The 18,507-nt window shown below is 38.8% G+C and overlaps 1 protein-coding gene across 39 annotated transcripts in view; it reads right to left on the bottom strand.

The window, feature by feature from the left end:
- Window positions 1–1,704: 1,704 nt before the first annotated feature.
- NRXN3 (neurexin 3) overlaps window positions 1,705–18,507 on the bottom strand; it is a 1,021,208-nt gene continuing 1,004,405 nt past the window's right edge. For 25 of the 39 annotated variants that reach the window (XM_040600857.1, XM_040600858.1, XM_040600865.1 and 22 more), the window contains one exon: window positions 1,705–5,316. In XM_040600857.1, coding sequence (XP_040456791.1) covers window positions 4,391–5,316 — 926 coding nt within the window. In that variant the 3' untranslated portion in view covers window positions 1,705–4,390. Of the gene's footprint in view, window positions 5,317–11,605; window positions 12,334–18,507 lie in introns of those variants that run through there. The other 14 variants (XM_040600880.1, XM_040600894.1, XM_040600887.1 and 11 more) reach the window with 3 other exon arrangements.

The raw sequence follows: 18,507 nt of genomic DNA, 5'->3' as shown, positions 1-18,507 counted from the left end.
AGCAGCTCGCTGTAGCTGACTGTGCTTTGGGCAGGGAGTACTTGGACTAGATGGTCTCCAGCGGTCCCGTTCAACCTCAACAATCTTATGGCTTTGTGATCAGCCAAAGACACACAATAATTGCAAGCCTTTTAGGCAACAATGAAATCTCCTTTCTGACACTTTCATTTAGCCTAAGTAATAAAATGGTCACTAGGTGACAGAGAAAATAAAAAAAAAAAAAAAAGAGTGACTAGACTCAGAGGGTTAGGGTAAATCAGGCTGAAATGTCTTGCTTCACATGATATTTCATAATTATATGAAGTGTACCAGGTTTTGAGAAAAGCACTGAGAAAAAAATGTAAATGCTTTTCTCAGAACACTGACTGCTTGGTGAGAAGGAGATTTTCTGCAATATTAGAAGAGGCAGTTAGGTTCAGACCTAGATCTCCCAAGTGCCTGCTGACTGATCCAGTACTGGGAATATTAGCTAGCAGTCATCACGCAGGAATTTTACAAATTTGGGAGGGAAATGTGTGGGGAGTTTAGATCAGAACCTGTGGTTTTCATATTTGTGAGGATCTGTAAGGTGTTAGAACGCGATTCACAAAACCTCTGAAAACAGTAAAATAAAAAAAAAACCCTTCATATGTACATACACAAACGTATCACCCATGCAAACATGTGAGCAAAAACAACGTAGAAAATCACAGAGAATAACTGAACAATTAGTTTATCCTGAGTCTACTCTGGTTCTAAATGAAACCTGTGCAAAACGTTGCTCAAAAGAGCAGTAGATTCTGCCTAGGGAGGGGAAAAAGGAAAAAAAAAAAAAAGGCCATCGTTGGTTGAAAAATGGAAGGATTGTGAAACACTCATTTGGCTGACCTCCAGATGCCTCTAAAAAGTCAGATCTTGCAGGTAGCTTGGGAAGATCCAATTTGAAAAAAACCCCACCCTACTACTGTCAACTGAAGTTCTGCATTATTTGGTAAAGAAAGACAGGATATTGGGAATTGTGCATGATGGCCAGAATCATAATAGACTATGATGCCCAGTAGGAAAACAAGGGGCAGGCAGCAGCTGTGATCAGGGTTTTGGGAGCTTCAGAGCCTACCTGGAAGGAGGCAAACGCTCAGACCATCTACTTCAGGTACCTAAGTCTGATCCTTAGCACCCAAAGCAAGTCAACTCTGTTCCTTTGGTAATGTGTGGAAAGTCATAGCTAAATTCAGAGGACCTAAGTTAGGTCCTCATATAAAATGATGTGAACACTTTTCTGTATCAAATCGGCAAATCTAAAAGGATTCAGCTGCTGCAGCACAACAAACATAGACTCCTGGCTACAGAAGAGGAATCCCGAATCCCATAAAGGTCATGGGAAGAGCCACACACTTCAAAGGCAGACTGAAAACAGGCAGCACGTCAGAAAGGGCATACTAGGTCAATGTCCTGAGTATGCTTTTACCTGAGGTCACTGAACCTCGTATTCCAGAGAACTACTCTTAAGCCCATGGAGGTGGGGTGTGGGGACGAGTTGTGGGTGGTAGACCCTGCAAAGGAAAGAACTGAGATTCCCTGCGCTAACCAAAGAATGCAAACAGGAATATGATTCCATGATCTGGTGGCTAGACATGCCTGTGGGATGGGGGATACCTGCTTCACAGACTACTTTTCATCTTTAAAGGTCCCTTTTGGAAATAAAAACCCAGCAACATCCAGGGCTTTGGGAAGAACATTTTATTGCTAAGCATATCTTTAAACAAAATGCAAATAAGAAAAGAAAAAGAATCAAAAAGGAAGAAGATAAAGAAAGGGAAAAAAAGCAATAACATCACGATAACTCAAATAAAAATTCTTAAGATTGTCCATAAAGCAACAGGGATATGGTAGAAGCCCACATACAGAAATGCACGTTCCCAAAAACTGTCCAATAGAAACTTACACAAAAAAGGAAAGTGTAAATCTTTTTCCCTTAACTTAAAAAAGGAAAGCAAAAAGGAAAAGAAGAAAGAAAGCAGGAAATCATTTCACAAGACTCCAAGACTCCAAGAACAGCAATCTTTTACAGACATCAAGATATAATCAACTTTATATAGTTTCGGCCAGTTAAGTCATCTAAAATCGTGCTTTCATACCTTTTAAAACCTGTCTTTTTTTTTCTTTTTAGTATAAAAAATAAAAAAGGAAAAAAAAAGCTCAACCTCTCAATCACGCACACGCACCACACACACGCACACATACACGCACTGAAAATATTTGTTAACATGAAAGCGTCTTCTCTAAATGTTTGAGAAGGCTGGTTTTTTGAGCTTTAGTTCCCATGTGCGTGTGTGTATTTGATGACACTTCTTCAAAGTCAAATATTCATGCGACTTATAAACACCAGCAAGAGTAGATTTCTAAACCTAAACAGCTGATTAGTTTTCATCCGTATACAGAAAAAGGGTACATTTCTGACATTCCAGAGTTCTCAATCCATCTTGTTTTTTGTTGTTTTCCTCTCTGTCTGTCTGTCTCTCTCTCCCTTGTTTGTTTGTTTGTTTTCACATGATAGGCATGGCCGTCAAACCACCTAGCTCTTGTTCTGTACAGTAAGATAATCCTTTTCACAATAACTGGGAAAATGTAGAAACCAAAGAACCAAATTAAATAACTTAAATAAAACCAAAAGACATTCCCAATTTAACCATAAAACAGTATATACACCATCAGGGTATCCATATAGAAATTATACTAGCAAAAAAAATAGTAGTAAAATATGTAAACAAAATTTCAGATTTTTTTTTTTTTGACACAGGTAACTGTGACAAAGCTAAAACACACACTCTTCACATTGTATGGTTTGCTTTTGTTGTCTGTTTCATTTTACTTTGTTCTTCAAGAACATTCTCATTCCACATTAAGACCATAACAGAACTTCTGTTCCAGTCGTCCCGTCAAACATACCATGATAAATATATCTGTGTGTATATATATATATTATATTATTAAATTCCTTTTTCTTTATTATTTTTTGTGTGTCACAGCAGCTTTATTTTTCTTTTATATAAAAGAGAAGGAAAAGGGAGAATAGGGCAAATGGAAAGACAGAGATGATCTGAAATGTCAAGCTACAAAATTAAAATATTACATATGAAAAACAGTTTTATGTCAAAAAAACTAAGTATTTTGCATTCTTTTACAGGTGTTTAGCTTTTCTGACATTTATGGGTCTTGTCACAAGTTGAACTCCAGTGGTGTCTTTCTGATCTCTTTATTAAACTGATTTATTATTATTTTCCGCATGCATTGCAATCAGTCACAGAACCAGAACCCAGAGGAAGGCTCCTTTATTTTTGCATGGTATATTCAGCTCAGAATGGTTAACCATTTTTTAAGCTTTTTTTCATCTTCAAATCCCTTTAATCATAGTTTGGCTGTGCTAATGCACGCTAAGTGATATTCTCAAATAAAGCCAATGACTGATCAGAACAGACCCTAACCCATCTATTCTTCAGTTCAATTGCAAATACTGGAGCCAGATCCAAGGGAACCAGCTTTCCATGATAATTTTTTTCAGCACCACCCATCGGACACTTTCACTGCGTTGTTAAGCAAACAACTTACTGCAAGACGACGGATTCTAGAGACAACACAACCAGGTATGCAGAGTAAACACCATGGGTAGCTTTTGAGTTCATATATGGCAATAGTCTCTCTTTATTTATTATGGATTTTTTTTTTTCTCCGAGATTTCTTCTCAACTCATGTCCTGGTTCACCCCCCACACCATTCCTCTCCACCCTTCCCTCCCACACCCAAAAGTAACCAAAAAAACCCAAACAAAAAACAACCCAAGAAACCAAATCAAACCAAAAATCCAACAATCTCCAAAATCATTTATTCCCCTCCTCCAATCTCGAAAAATTATATGTATGCTGGACACGGCCAGATCAGTTTGTTCGATATTTTTTTTTTGTTGTTTAATAATATTTGCATTTTTTTCTTTTTCCTTCCTTTTTTTTTCTTTAAATAAGTAAACTGAAAAATTACCGATACAGTCAGGGATCACGGACATTGTTAAAGACTCACTTGGAGATATGAAACAAGTAAGCCATGAAGTCTTCTACCTTTGCAGAAAGTTCAGCGGAGGAGGAGATTTGGAGACGTCCGAGTTCACTAACAGGGCAGAGCTGTGCGCGCCATCTCCAGAACGCTAAGTGTGCTTTATAATACATTAGGGCAGAGTTTGCTGACTCCAAGCGATGACTGAGACATTAACAGTCACTGCTGATTTTTTTTTTCCCAATACTTTTTTTTTTTCCCACAAATGATATCTCCCAATCATCTCGTTTGCTGCAATGGTTCTGATATTTCAGTTAAATCTCATTAAGTATTTATATATTTATATATAAATAAGTATTCTTTTTTACACATAATACTCTTTGTCCTTGTTTTTCTGTTTCTTGTGGCCGCTCTTTGAGCTCTGCTGCTTCTCCTTCACGAGCGTGCCGTTGCTCTGGGCTGAGTTGCTGATGTAGTTCCGCGTCTCGTCCACCTGATAGGACCCCTCGTCCCTGTTCCTGTACTTGTACATGGCGTACAGGAGGATGAGGATGCAGAGGGCGGCAGCAGCCACAATGCCGACGACCATCCCCGTTGTGCTGCTCGACTCGCGGACCACCTCTGAGGCCCCCGGAACCCGTCTGATTCCCGGCTCCGTGGGGTTTGCTGTGGGCACATTACGGAACATGGGGGAAGTGATTAGCGGGCTCTTCAGCTTTGTGCTGTCTAGCTCATAGGCAGTGGGCAACGGAAGCAAGACTATGTCAGGCTGGGGTTTGAGCTCACGGTTATTCATTTTGCCGGCTGGCAATTTGGGCACCATCCCAGTCGAGGACGAAGCTGTGGAGCGGATCAGCTCAGGGGACAAAGACGTGGTAGTAGTCCTACCAGTTTCGGAGACTTTGTTAGGTCTAAAGTCCTTGGATTCCCACTTGGGTGCGTGTGCTTTGTAGCCACCTTCGAAGATTGAAGTGGAAAGACTCTTATCTGTTACCAAGGAGAAGGTGGTGTAAAAATCTTCATCATCAGTAGGGGGTAGGTTAGAGTCAAAGGTTTCCCCTGAGCCATACCCAGATATCACCAAGCCATCATCATCACAACCATCGCTGCCTTGGTCCGACAAGCAAGGTAACCCCGCCTCAGAGGTCATGGACAGGGAATCTTTGGTGGTCTCAATAATGGTGAGGAGGGGGCGAAAGGTAGGGGGGAGTGTAATGAAAGGTGCACGAGTAGCAATAGGAGGGATATCTAAAGGGTCTTCTACAAGTAGAGGGATAACTAATTCACCTCCTGGGATGGAAAAGAGAAAAAAAAAAAAAAAGAAGATTAGTACATTTTAATGACACAATGCACCATTTTCAATTCGCTTAACTCAAGGGCAAGAGAGGATTTGGGCATTACGAAGAAGTGTGAGGGATCAAGTTTTTTGCCCTAACTACACTACCACCGTACTTTCCTGGGGGTGCCTTTCATTCTTCCCTCCCACCCTGATCTGACATTGGTAAACTGCACGTTCCATTTCCTCCCTCTTTTAGCCTGTGCTAGGTACGTACAGTGCAATGCTCAGAACTTTTTGGGACCCACAGTTTTTGATTTTTTGAGATACTCTCAAGTGACTCTGTGGACGTCAATTTTTGGTAGTGATCTTTCTTAAGCATTTGGTTACAAGACTGTTTAAATGAATTATTTCAGACTTCCATAGAGCAATGCTCTCCTAGATGGATTTTACCACTCATCTTGCCAGTTTTTCCTCTTCCGATTCTTTCCATTTAAAATAACATTGATACTTCTTCTCTGCCGTTCAAGTCTGCTCACCTTCCGCAGCAGTTTATAAGGCCATTCCCTACGGCCTTTCCCCTTCATCCGCTTCTTCTTGATTGTTGCCTGGTTTTTAAATTGTGGAAAGTTTATGAAAGTGAGGGATGGAGTAAGAACCAAGTACTTACTGGGGTCCATGAAGGTACAGAGCTCTACTCAACACTTGTCCATCTCTTTTTAATCTTTCTTTACCATTCTGTTGGACACCAGGGTTGCCCCTTTCCTTGCATCTTTTGGGCCTGCTAATGCCATACTGTCTTCATCTTCATTTCTTCTTGATATTCTTTTACTATAATTTGATTAAAAACGTAAGATAGACTTTATTGTGATTGATGATATAACTGAATAAGGACTCTGATGACTCAAATTAGCACTTGAGCCCAGGACTGTACTGTAGAAGTTGTCTTCACACCTATTGTTACTTCTTGATACACAGACAGCTGTGATCAGTGCTGTGTTTTCCTAACATGATGGCTACCTACAGAAGACCAAAAACGAGGCAGACTTAAGGTCTACGAAGCTATAGCTATAACATTTGTACCTTACCAGAGTGTAAACTGCAACTGAAACAGGAAAATCAGTGCATCATTTCTAAGATTTGGCTTCTGAGCAGCAATATTGCTACTTTTAGGGCAATAGTCCTGTTTTGTCTATATGTTGTAATGTGACTGTACTTCGGAGCCTATGGGTAATTAACACTCCACTGTTTTATTCTGATGTGGAGGCATAATTAATTTATCTAGTTCAGATTGCATAGTCTAATGCTGACAGGTTGCTGACACATTTTTAGGGTAAGCCATGTTGCTTTTAAAGTTTGTGTATAGATTCTCCTTTGAGTAATTTTTCTTTGCCTAGCCACTTAAGTTAGCTGCTTTAAATATGAATTGAAGAGTTCATCTGAGGAGTGCAACCCAGTTAAGAAGTATTTCTAATGCATGGGAAAATTTGGTTTATACTCACCATTGCTTAAGGAAAGCTGTATGAAAGGAATTTTAGTTTCTAAATAAATAATTCTGGCTTTTATTTATGTGTTAATAACTGCTGATGAACAATTTGGCATTATTAGAATGCTGAACGGCATCCGGGTAAAAATTCTGCTCTCTCTTGTCTACGCCGTACTACATGCACTTGGTTCCCATTGAATACTGTCAGTAATGGCCTTGGGGGTTCTCTAAAGAGTACAGTTTAAAATCATAATCCCTTCTAAATATATTTGGAGAGCAATATATTTGAACAAATTACATACTGAAGATAGCAATATACTGAAAATGTTATGTAACAGTTTGATTAAATCTGGATAGCTGAACTAACGGTATGGCCTCTTCTTATCCTTAATGAGAAACTAAGTGGTGACACAGTTTAATCAATTGAAACAGCCAGATTTTTCTCAGAGGTACCAAGGTGGAAATGAGGACAAACTAAGAAATATGGTACTTCGGATACTTTCATGCAAAGTTAATTTTAAGCTAAGATACAAAGGAGCAATTTGAATATGTTGTTTAGTTTTCTGAGCTTCCTCAGCATGTTCATATCACTTTTGTTACTGGAGAGAGGATGAAGAAATAAGCATCATATGTGTAAAATAATGCCAATCTCTTCAAACTACATATCCTCAAAAAAAATTATGTAAAACGCTGAAAGTGCAGTCTGCCAAACGGCTACGTAGTATTTTGTGCTCGTGCATCTGAGCTGTTTTCTGTGCAATGTAGAAACTAGGGCATGTAATATGATTTATATATGTCCAGAAGCCCTATCCATGGTTAGAGTAGGGCATCTATAATTTATGCAAACAGGTGGTCTCAGGATAAACTTGGAGTATGCCCCAGAGGTAAGGATCATCTGTGAGCCTGGTAAAAAATGAATAAAAATACAGCATTTAAGTCTGCATTACACCAGCTTGTATGACTGGGGAAGTTAAGTTCCAGAAAGTCAGGGATAGGTAGTGTCTCCTTAAATGATTTTTTAATATCAGTGTTTTGCTGTTAAAAAGTAGTATTCTTCTGTAATTTTCATTCACCATCTGTGACACCCAACTGGAAAAAAATCAGTTTGGCAGCTTTTAATTTCTCATCTAGAGCACTAAAGTGCCTTTGTTCTTAAAATCTATTATACTGGCACACAGAATAAGCATGCAGTTGATCTGCGACCCACAGGGACAATATTTTGGGCAGTTTTCTTCCAAAGACAAATTCTTTTGGTCCTATTAATGATTCATTTTCTTGAAGGAATCAGAAACATCTTATTAATATGAAGATCTTGTGCCCCAGTAACCCTTGCCTTTACAAACTAGGTCATAGTTCTACAGTTTTTGTTGCCGTTGAGGACTTGAGTGAATGATCAAGACTACCACAACTATAAAAATTATCATGGTCTTCCTGAAACGTTAAGAAAAGTTGTTAGAGTTGCTATGGGAGGTGGGGTTTCACATAAGTGATGGAGTGCAGATCGGAGCTTTTTGATTCCAGCAGGTCAGTTGAACGGAAGACAATAGGCTAGAATCAGGGATGAGTTTTACAAAGTTTTAATCTCACAATGTATGTGCGAAGAGAAATAACTTCCATACCAGGAAGACTGGATTAACTTTGATTTCCCATACAATTATTTAATCTCATCTCTAGTTTTGTTCCAAATTGTCCAATGATCCATACTATGTTTAGCTGTATACTAAAGAAATAAAGACACTGTTACAGGTCCTTCATTAGGAATCACTTCTCCATCAAGGAATTAATTTGTTACATTTACTTAAGACAACATGCTTTTGGGGAGTATCAGGGAGATAGCTGTAAGGGTGGTAATGATGCCTGGATTTTTTTTTTTTTCTTTCTGTCTGTAGTGGAAGAAACTGTGAAACTGGTGAGAAATATTGTGTTTGTGAATGATATGGGCTGTTTCCTGATAGTTACAGGTTTCTTTCCCCCTTTTTAATGTTGGGTGCTAAGCACCAGCTAACAGTGTTCACTGGTACACTGCAAATTCAGGATTACTACAGCAATCTAAAGATTTCACAAGGAGTTTCCAGATTTATTATTCACCTACTCTGTGCTTTCTCTCCTAAGGAAGGAATGGATATTTCCCAAACAGAATCATGGTTTTTAAAAAGCTTCTGTTGACAGCACGATGCCAAAGAAAAAAAAACAACAAAACACAAAAGGGAAACAGATAAAATACTTGAGTGATATAGGTGCAAAATTAGTTTGCCCATCAACAGCAGAGTTGCAAAAAAGTTACTGACAGCAAACTGGAAGCAGCACCGAGAGAACCAAGGTCTGCAGGGTGGGAAACATTGTACCCAGCAGCTCAGTGCTCTCCTTGGTTTTCTCATTTCACAAAGCAAACACAGTGTGCATATATTCCTTAAAAATTAGAGTTTAAATATAGCACATATACTATTTTCATGGAGTTGTGCTTTTCTTTAAACTACCAAGATCATTGGGGATATAAAAGGTCTAGTTTAGCCTTGGAGCTGCCCTGCTTTTTGCTTTATGAGCATATTTATAGATATATAATTGATACTTCTGGGGCTGATCTCCAGTAAGAGTTCTCTGCCACTGGAAAAGACAGTGTTAAAAATTTAATAGAAGCCTTATGAACTGTGAGGATGTTGTGGGTGAGTCATGAATGCAGAGGGCACCAAAAAAAAAAAAAAAAAAAAGAAAAAACACCAACCAAAAAAACCCCAAGAAAAAAATCCCCAAACCTGAAAAACTGTAGCAGCCGCCGGCTTTCATCTTTAGAGCCACAACTACTTCACTGGAGTCTGAGGCATCACACTGATGCAGGACAAAAGTCACACAAAAATGAAGCCTGAAAGATTAATCTTCTCCTGACGATGATAAGGGACACACCCTTATCGTCTCTCTCTTTTGCAGGTGTGGCTGAAGAGCTTTTAAATGCCGTCCATGAAGGCTGCACAACTCATCTGTTCCTGCAGGCACTTGAAATTCTGCATCCCAAGTTTGTCACTTTCATTTTATTCTTATGCTGTTCCTCTGAAGTTTGACTCCACTCTCAGTACGAAATATTTGCCACAGAAAATAACTCCTTACCTTTTCCCCTTCTGTATCAACACAGTAATTCCTTATTAAATGACTGAGTTCATAAATTTCAGTCTAATGGTATTTTAGTTAATTCTCCTTTGAGTCCTCTGAGGATAAAAAGGGGAAATTATTCAGAACATAGTCCCCAATTCACAGCAAAGACGAAGCTAACATGAAACCTGGTAGATGAACATTCTTAATATTTTCTACTCTCTGCAGTCTGATTTAATTGCAATTGACAGTCAGTAGCAGTGGGGAAAACATCATTTCCACAATGGAATACTGCAACTTTTCATCTCAAATATCTCCTGTTCCTTTCAGAGAACATATAGTCCTCAAAGTGATTAGCTAAAACTGTATTTCTGGTGGAGTTAGTTGAAAAGCTTTTCCTAAGTCCTCCAGGTGATATTAAAAGACATTATTTATTGCAGTGCCTCCTAATGCAGGGCTCACAAGCAACAGGAAGGTATAGCATTTGGGAGGTCATGAATCCCATATTAATGCCGGGCTGTGCTTCATTGCTGTAAATTCTTGGTCACCTTTGTGCAGTTCCAATCAAACAGATATTAATACCTTCCAGAAGGGACCCGACATCGTGTCCGCAGGCAGGATTCTAGAGCAAAAGTACGTACTTCGGTGCCCAGACACTGAGCTGCTCTGAACCCATTGGAACATGTCCTCTTCCATCTCCCACTGTTAGTTTAAACTTTTACAATTAATTGGTGACAGCTTCCTACTCAGCATAATGATTTGTTCTGTTTTCAGCATCAGTTGTTCAAGGGACCCGACAGCTGAACGTAAGATACCTACTGAGCACAGCATTACTATGCAGGAATGGTGAAAACATACGTGCTTGTAAGGGAGTACAGTTTCTTTCTTTCACTCACTGTTTTTTAAAGGAATTAATTCAAATACCTTTTGAAGCAAGGGAGTTGCAGAGGTTCAGGACGTGAGTTTCAGTAGGAAAGTGTCTGCCAAATGTACCAGTTCTGGATGATATTAGCAAGCCTGATACTAGCCATAGTACGATGTATGCGTTTGCCTGGTAAGAGTACACTTGAGAGTATCATTTCGACTGGATGTTGGGCAGATAATCAGCAATGGAGGAAACTGATAGAAGTTAAACACTTTCATAGGAATAAAGTAGGAATGATGTTGAGCTGCAGTAAGAAGACCCTGAGAGCTACCAAAAAGCTAAAGAAATCTCATTGTTTTTTTACTTGACATGAAGGCTACACCACCAGGCTACGTGCAATTTAAGTAGCATGACAGAAAGTAGCATTACTGGTGATTCACTTTGGGAAAGGTGAAAGAAAGCTCTAGAAAGGGACCGAGAAAGGATAGCAGCAAACTACCACAGGCTCCTTCACCCCCTCCTATGCACAATACAGTCCGGTAACCAACAATATACAAAAGGCACATAACATAAAGGCAAATACAAACTGATAAAAAAATAAAAATAAAAATGAACATATACATTTTTCCTAAAACAAAACCATATACTAGAAAATAAAAATGCCACAGCAACAAGGTCAGAAAAAGGAAAAAACATAACAAGTCATTCACTTCATCAGCAAAAGAAAGATTAAAACCTACAAGAACTGAAAAAAAAAATAATTATGAAAATCAAAACCATTATTTCCTTTAAAAACAACTCATCAAAAATACATAAAAATATTTAGAAAGCATACCACATTGATTTCATAACAGTCAACTTACATCAACAAATTGCCCGCATGTTTTTTGGCATGAAAGGAAAAATTTACAAAAGAAAGTTGTGTAAGAATGCTCTTGGACAAGTAGCATTGCCACATTCTTGTAACTTGCTTATTTTTCGTTGTTGTTTCTTAAAAACTTTTTTAGCAAAATGTTTATTATTTCTTTTTTAATATAATTGTTTTACAACAAAGGGCGATACAGGGAGGCAACAACACATACATCCACACCACATAACATGAAAAGAAAAAAATCTTGCACCTTAACAAATTTGAACTTGTTTTTTTTCTGCTGTTTTTTGGTTGTATTTTTTTATCTTATGTAAAGTTGTTAGCATATTACAGTTCAAAAATCCTGTACATTTTATAGAATTTACTTTTGCTTGTCTGCATATCTACATATATAATGTTTTTTGATAAGCAAAGTTTGTTGCTTTTTTGCCTTTTTGGTCAATTCAATATATATTTTTTTAAACATTTTCTTTTTTTCTATAATTTTTGTGTGTGTGTGTTTTAAGGAATGGATGACTGCACATGAAATCTTAACAATGCTAAAGAAAGGGTTGGTGGAGGGGAACTTATGGGAAGAAAAAATGCCTAGGGTGGATGGAGTGGGAGTGTAAGAATCTATGAGTGTACTACACAGGAGATGAAGATGATGGGAGTGAATGTGTAAGTCAGTTGCCATGTCCATGTAAGGGCGGTGCGGAGTGATCTAGCAGCATTAGAGCTTCTGGCTGTAAGGAAGGGATGGGCAATATACAAAAACAAATGAGCATATTCATGCCCATCAACAAAAAGAAAGAACAGAACTCTAACATTGACAATCTCACAAACCCTAAGCTGCAACTTCTTCAACATGCAAGTTACAAAAAATTAATAATTATATTATTAATATTTACATTTGCATTAAAGAGTCTCAAATTATAAAAGCAGTTAAAACTTTTCCCTACTAAAAATAGCAGTAAAAATACATAAACTAATAATAGTAATAATAATAGCAATAATAATAATAATAATAATAATAGTAATAATAATAATAGCCAGAGAGTAAAACAAAAAAACAAGGAAACTAGTTTTATGCATTGGAATTAGAACAACTTCATCTGTAGCTACCCACAGCCTCCTTCTTCTAAGAACCAGCTTTTCTGAAACCATGAAATTGACATCAATAGTCTCAATAATTTGAGACAATTATTTCTTGAGCACATCAAATCACTGTTTTTAATGTAATGACTGTTTTGGCACACCCCTTCCCCATTCTCAAATTGGATCGCTTTCATATTCGGATTCTCCAGAGAATCTCAAAAATACAGCTGTAGGATTCTGCCAGTGAAGTAGTTCCTCATTTAAAGAGGGAAATAGAGGGAAAAACTGCAGAAAACAATTCATAACTCTTTTGTTTTGTTTGTTTGTTTGTTTTTTTCATTATTAGATTGGAACAAACCAAATCTAAGATAGAAATTCAACCATTGAAAAGAAATACATCAAAATGTAACTATGTAGAGATGTACTAAAAAAAAAAGCAATTAATTAAAAAGAGCATTTTTGTCCCAGGAAGAAGGGAGATAAGAACAATTGTGGGGTTTTAAATTTTTATTTTTAAAGAAAAAATTATTCCACACACTTTCAAAGATGAATGAACCAGATGCACACATTGAAAGGAACAGACAAAGCAGTCTAGGGACACTTTCATAATTTGGAATTTATTTTTTTTTGTTAAGAATTGGATTCTCTTTCCTTCCCTCCCCCTCCCATTTAAATTCGCTTTCAATTGTTGGCCAAAAAAACCCACCACCCTCCAATGTTGCTTTTTTTTTTAATAGATCTTTTTTTTTTAATCGCTTCTTTTCAAAATAAACATGGAGAGGAAAAAAAAGGACGTGCAGTCTGGATGTACGTCATAAATAGACATAGAAAAAGAGAAGAAATTGGCTGAGATCGACAAATGGGTTATATAATAGCTTAATTTTACTGTAGGATGTTAATAATAATGCATGCTTAAAGTAAGTTGCATTTAGGGAAAGTAGAAAAACAGAACAGCAAGCAAGGACTTGGGGGGTGGGCAGGAGGTTGGGGGAGGGGGAGGGGTGTACCATCCATGCCTCTCCAGAAAGGGCAAAACACATTCCAGAGGGTTCTCTGCATTTCTGCGGGAGGTTGGAAGGGGAAAAGGGTGAGGAGAAATCATAAGCTATGCTAGGATGCTCTTTTCACCCTATGACCTTGTATTTTGATCAAACACTCAAAATTCCAGACTCCAGCACTTATTCTGGCCTTAACTCTCCAGGGTATTCCCCAAATCAGTGGCATTTATTTTTCTGCCTGGTCAGACTGGGCTTATTCCCGTAAAGGCTGGGCTTATTCCTGTAAGTGCTGATCAGCTTGAGCAAATAGAGAATATTTATTTGAAGTGGTGAGCAGTTATTCGGGCGTGCTGCCCACGATTACAGCTGGGGGCTCACCGGCCAGCAGTATTTGGTACTAAGGCCATATGGTTTTGCATAGGCAAACGTGCTGCTGCTAGCATTAGCACTAAGAGTAGTTTCTCCTATGCTACAAAAAGTTTTAAAGTTCAAGAAGACATTTCTAATGGATGCTATCTAAGTCTTTTCTAAAATCCAAATATTCTATGTCCTAGTGGCGTCCTCAGCTTCCTCTGAATTCCCAGGGAAACACATACGATGTCCGTATTTTTCTCATATAAAGACCATCATCCTGCCATCAGAGTCCTTCTACAAAGGAGCTCAGGACCCCAGCAAAACAACCTGGTCTGTCTGATGTTTTAGGAGAGGGCAAACGTTTTATATAAAGCCTTGGACCATGTCCACGATGCATCTCTCCAGGAGATGGGAAAAGCAGGCTGTAAGCACTGCATGTACCTTAGCTTTCTGTCAGGAGTGTCAGCAAGATCATTTCATAACCCGTCATAATGGTCATCTTACCACTGACCAGTGGAAGTAGGTGGCTACCTTGAGCTCCAGTTTCTGGGAGGAATGGGGCTATTTGCCCTGTAGATGTGGCCAGGGCTACTTTTGTACAAATACGGTAACAAACAGGTAGGATGTTTTGCTGCTTGTTAACATGAGGAACAATAGCACCTTAAAGCCACTGACAGATCAGGATTAGTTTTGGGGAACGTTAAATAAGCATAAACCCCCACAAAAATTAAATAGCCTAGATGCCTAGATTGGTTTTAGATGCATTACTGGAAAGCATACAGTTCTGAGAGGAGTTCTACAAGAAGACTTTTAGCTCCTGCTGCAGAAGTGATGAGGCTGCGCTGACTATCAAAGCACGGTGCATCTGGAGCTGGAATGTACCATGCCTTTGCTGGAAGACTGCGCTGGACCTGTCGTCTCCTACATCCCTTTGAATAACATATTGGGAAGGGAAAAGGTCCAACCAAAGAGGAAACCTGGTCAGGGTGATCCCAGGGACAGAACATGCAGGTTACAGGAAGCAAAACATTGGTTGACATAGGAAATTTGGGGAATTCATTTGTGGATCAGAAAGAATTGGTTAGGAATAGGAAAAAAAAAAAAAAAAAAAAAGACAGAATTGAGGCCTTTGCAGACCTCAGTGGAGATTTTTATTTGGTAAGGTTTCAAGGCTAGTGTCCCTGGACACCACTCCCTACCAGGATTCGGAGCTTCTGGTTTAATTCTACTTCGGGAGTTTCACAAAGAGGCATTTAAGCTTTGAATTTTAATCAGCATTTGTCATGACTTGCCGCTGGATTTTCAGAGGAGCGAAATACCCCCTTCAGCACATTCGAACTGAGTGCCTTCTCTTTGATGCAAAACCGACTGTAAGGCATGGGTCTGGTTGCCAACTGTGCAGGCTGTGTCAGGCGACTCCAGCAAATGCTTCTGCCCTGTTTGACAATAAACGCCTAACCCATTGCATGGGGGCCTGGGGAAGCCTTTTACTGCCTGAAAGATCAAAAGAGCTAAAGAACCACAAGTGGAGCCAGAGACACTTAAAGAGATGACAAGATTTTGTAAAGGACATCTTGATGTTAGACTTACAAGAGGATTTGAACGGTGCAAAGCAATTTTTTCTTTACTCAGTCAATATGGAGGTGCTTGAACAGTTCTTTGGAAAATCTGGGTCCAGCAATTTCTGTTGAGGCTAGGAAAATCTTCTCCAATCTTTTTAAAAAAAACTAGCTGTTAATAGTCAAAACTAGATGTTCTAATTTGAAAATTGGATCCTAAATGTTTCCGCATGAAGCTACACAATATTTTATTACTTAACATTTAGCAAATTATTCCTCAGAAAAACAAAGATTAAAAAGTATAACCATTGCATCCTTCTTTTATTTTCAAAAACTTAAAGTAGATGGAAGGCCTGGGAACAGAGGCATCTGTACTATCCAGGCTTACAAGCTTCTTGTTTGAAGGACTGAGCCAAGATAGCCAACTTTTTCAAGTGAAAAAAATCCACATTTTTTACAAAAAGCCCCTTGTTCAGCAGCTTTAATTATTAAGTTTGATTTTCTCATTTTTTTGTTTTCAAGTTGCATTTTAAAATGCTGCTGGCAAAGATAATGCCTATTTCTCTGTATGTTAAAGAGCGACATGGTAGATAGTAAATTAGGATCTAGGGCTGCATTACTCGCTCCAGATTCCTGCTGACCTCTGGAATCTCCGTGTCTCCTACCACTCTGGTCCTCGGGCTCCAGCAAGCTGACAGTTTATTTCTCCCCTAACACACTGAACCCCATGTTAACTGAGTTCTGTGCACTGCAACACAACTCTATCAATGTATCTCATTATCTCATTATGTGTCTCATTATTAACCAGATGCAGCTGCTTCTTCTGATCTAGCTGGCCAGCTATACTGTTGATGTACTTCAAATGCCCAGGATTCCCTGCTGGCTTAATCATGCATCCCTCCTTATTTGGCTTATTTTTCTTTCTGTACTTTTATATGCCATAATTGCAAAACAAGGACAAGGCCAGGAAATTATTTTCTAAATTTTTTGTACTTTGACCTAATTAGAAGGGGACCCAAGACTTTCAGGACTAAAAGGGAGCATGCATTTCACCCCTGTGTAATCTGGGCTCCCCAGCTGCTGTTACCTTCATAAGTTTACTTGATATAACAGGCAGCACCCTTTTGGGGTCATGTAAAGCCATATGTGTTGGGCAAGGATACTAATGACACACACTTCTAAGCAGCTGATACTATCAAAATATCAGTGAAAAGAAACAGACAGAGTATTTTCAGTGAACTGAAAAGTGCTCATTTTTCTGTAAAAAGTTTACCTACGCTATAGAGAAAAAGGTAGTGTTAGCTATGCATCTGCTTTTAGCATCAAGATGTGTCGGCAGCATTTTCTCCTCTGGCTAGAATATTTTGGTAGCAGAAGTATACATTAATATGCATAAGGGTGAAAAAAAAAGCCATGCAAAAATCTGCACTTCAGGCATATGTCTGTACACCAAGGAAGAGAAGAATCTTCCCCACTTCCAGTGATTTCACTGTGAAATAAATACATAGACAAACACGGACTAAGAGACGTGGTTCTCTCCCTCCCCCTAAAACTGGTTAAATATGCTCTACAGCTGTTTAAAGGTTAGTGAATTTATCACTTCCTGATATAAATACTAGAAAGGCTAGATCCAGCAGGAAACCCTCCTAAGAGCTACAGAACCAGCATGGGTTTTCTGATTGCCCACAACTCAGTCATTAGCAGCTATACGAGGAAACCACGAGAAAGTGAGCAGAAGCGGGGAGAGTGCTCTACAGGACAAAGTCCCAAAAGAGAAGGCAAGTAAGGGATTCTGGTAGGAGTCTGGGAAATGTGGTATTTCTAGATGGTTGTTCCTGCTTGTAGTAGCTCCCAGAACAACCTGTTCATTCTTGCATGCTCTTAACCTTTCTCAGAGCAGTATTTTTCAGACTTCCAGCCAAATGAATGCTTAGCAGTCCACAAATAACAAATAGCTCATAGATTAATAGGAGGCAAATACTAATTTTCAAGGCAAACCCATCATCTCTACCCCCAACCCAGAACAAAAATCTGTTCCTGTGATTCTCACCGGCTACCCGCACTAATTTAAACCATGAAAGAACAGTATTTGGTTAGCTGGTCCACTACAAAACACAGAGAGATAGGAATAGCCTATGAAGGTAAATTAGTTATATCATCTCCCTTGCACCAGCTGTTTCTACTGGCATAAAGCTCTTTCATTCTAAGCCTACAGGCACATCTGAAGCTCAGAAATAAAAAAGCTAATCTATAGTAAGAATATCTACATGAGCACCACTGACAAAGTCCCACATGCCATCCTGTTTGTGTGTAAGAATTAATTAACGGGGCTTCTTTATAGCAATAAGCTAGACAACTATCAAATAGAAAAGCATATTTACAGTTATCATCAGAGCTAATGACATCACAGGGCTAAACCACCATGGCTCTCTGAAGTAAAGAATTTTTCAGGTGTTGGCCGTAAGCTTATTACCTTTCCAGATTCCTCCAAACCAAAGAGTATTTTGATGCTGCCAGTGCTTAGCAGCCCATCCAATATCACCGGCCTGAAAGCATTCTTCCCCTGCATCCCTACTCAACTGCCTTTCTCCTGGGAGAAGGATCTGATATGTTTTTTTGAAAGACTGAAAACTGACATTTGTAGTCAGGCCAACTAAGGCTTTTTTATGTAAAGCTAAACTTATTTAATCCCAAATGTCAGTCACATGGGAAGAAGTCTTTCTGAATCCTGCAGGATTTTGCAACTACAAACCAGATCCTCATACTGACAAACTCAGTAGCAGAACTCCATCCAGTAATTTGAGTGGCAGCAGGAATAGTTTACTGTCTTTGGTGTAAACCCATGCAGCAATTTCCTGCGTATTTATGGTATATTAAATTGTACGTAAGTTTCCATTTATCTGCAAACATA

This window comes from Falco naumanni, chromosome 7 (genome assembly GCF_017639655.2).
Source record: "Falco naumanni isolate bFalNau1 chromosome 7, bFalNau1.pat, whole genome shotgun sequence".
Classification (NCBI taxonomy): Eukaryota; Metazoa; Chordata; class Aves; order Falconiformes; family Falconidae; genus Falco; species Falco naumanni.
Note: the sequence above shows the minus strand (reverse complement) of the source record. Positions and strands in the feature narration are given on the sequence as shown.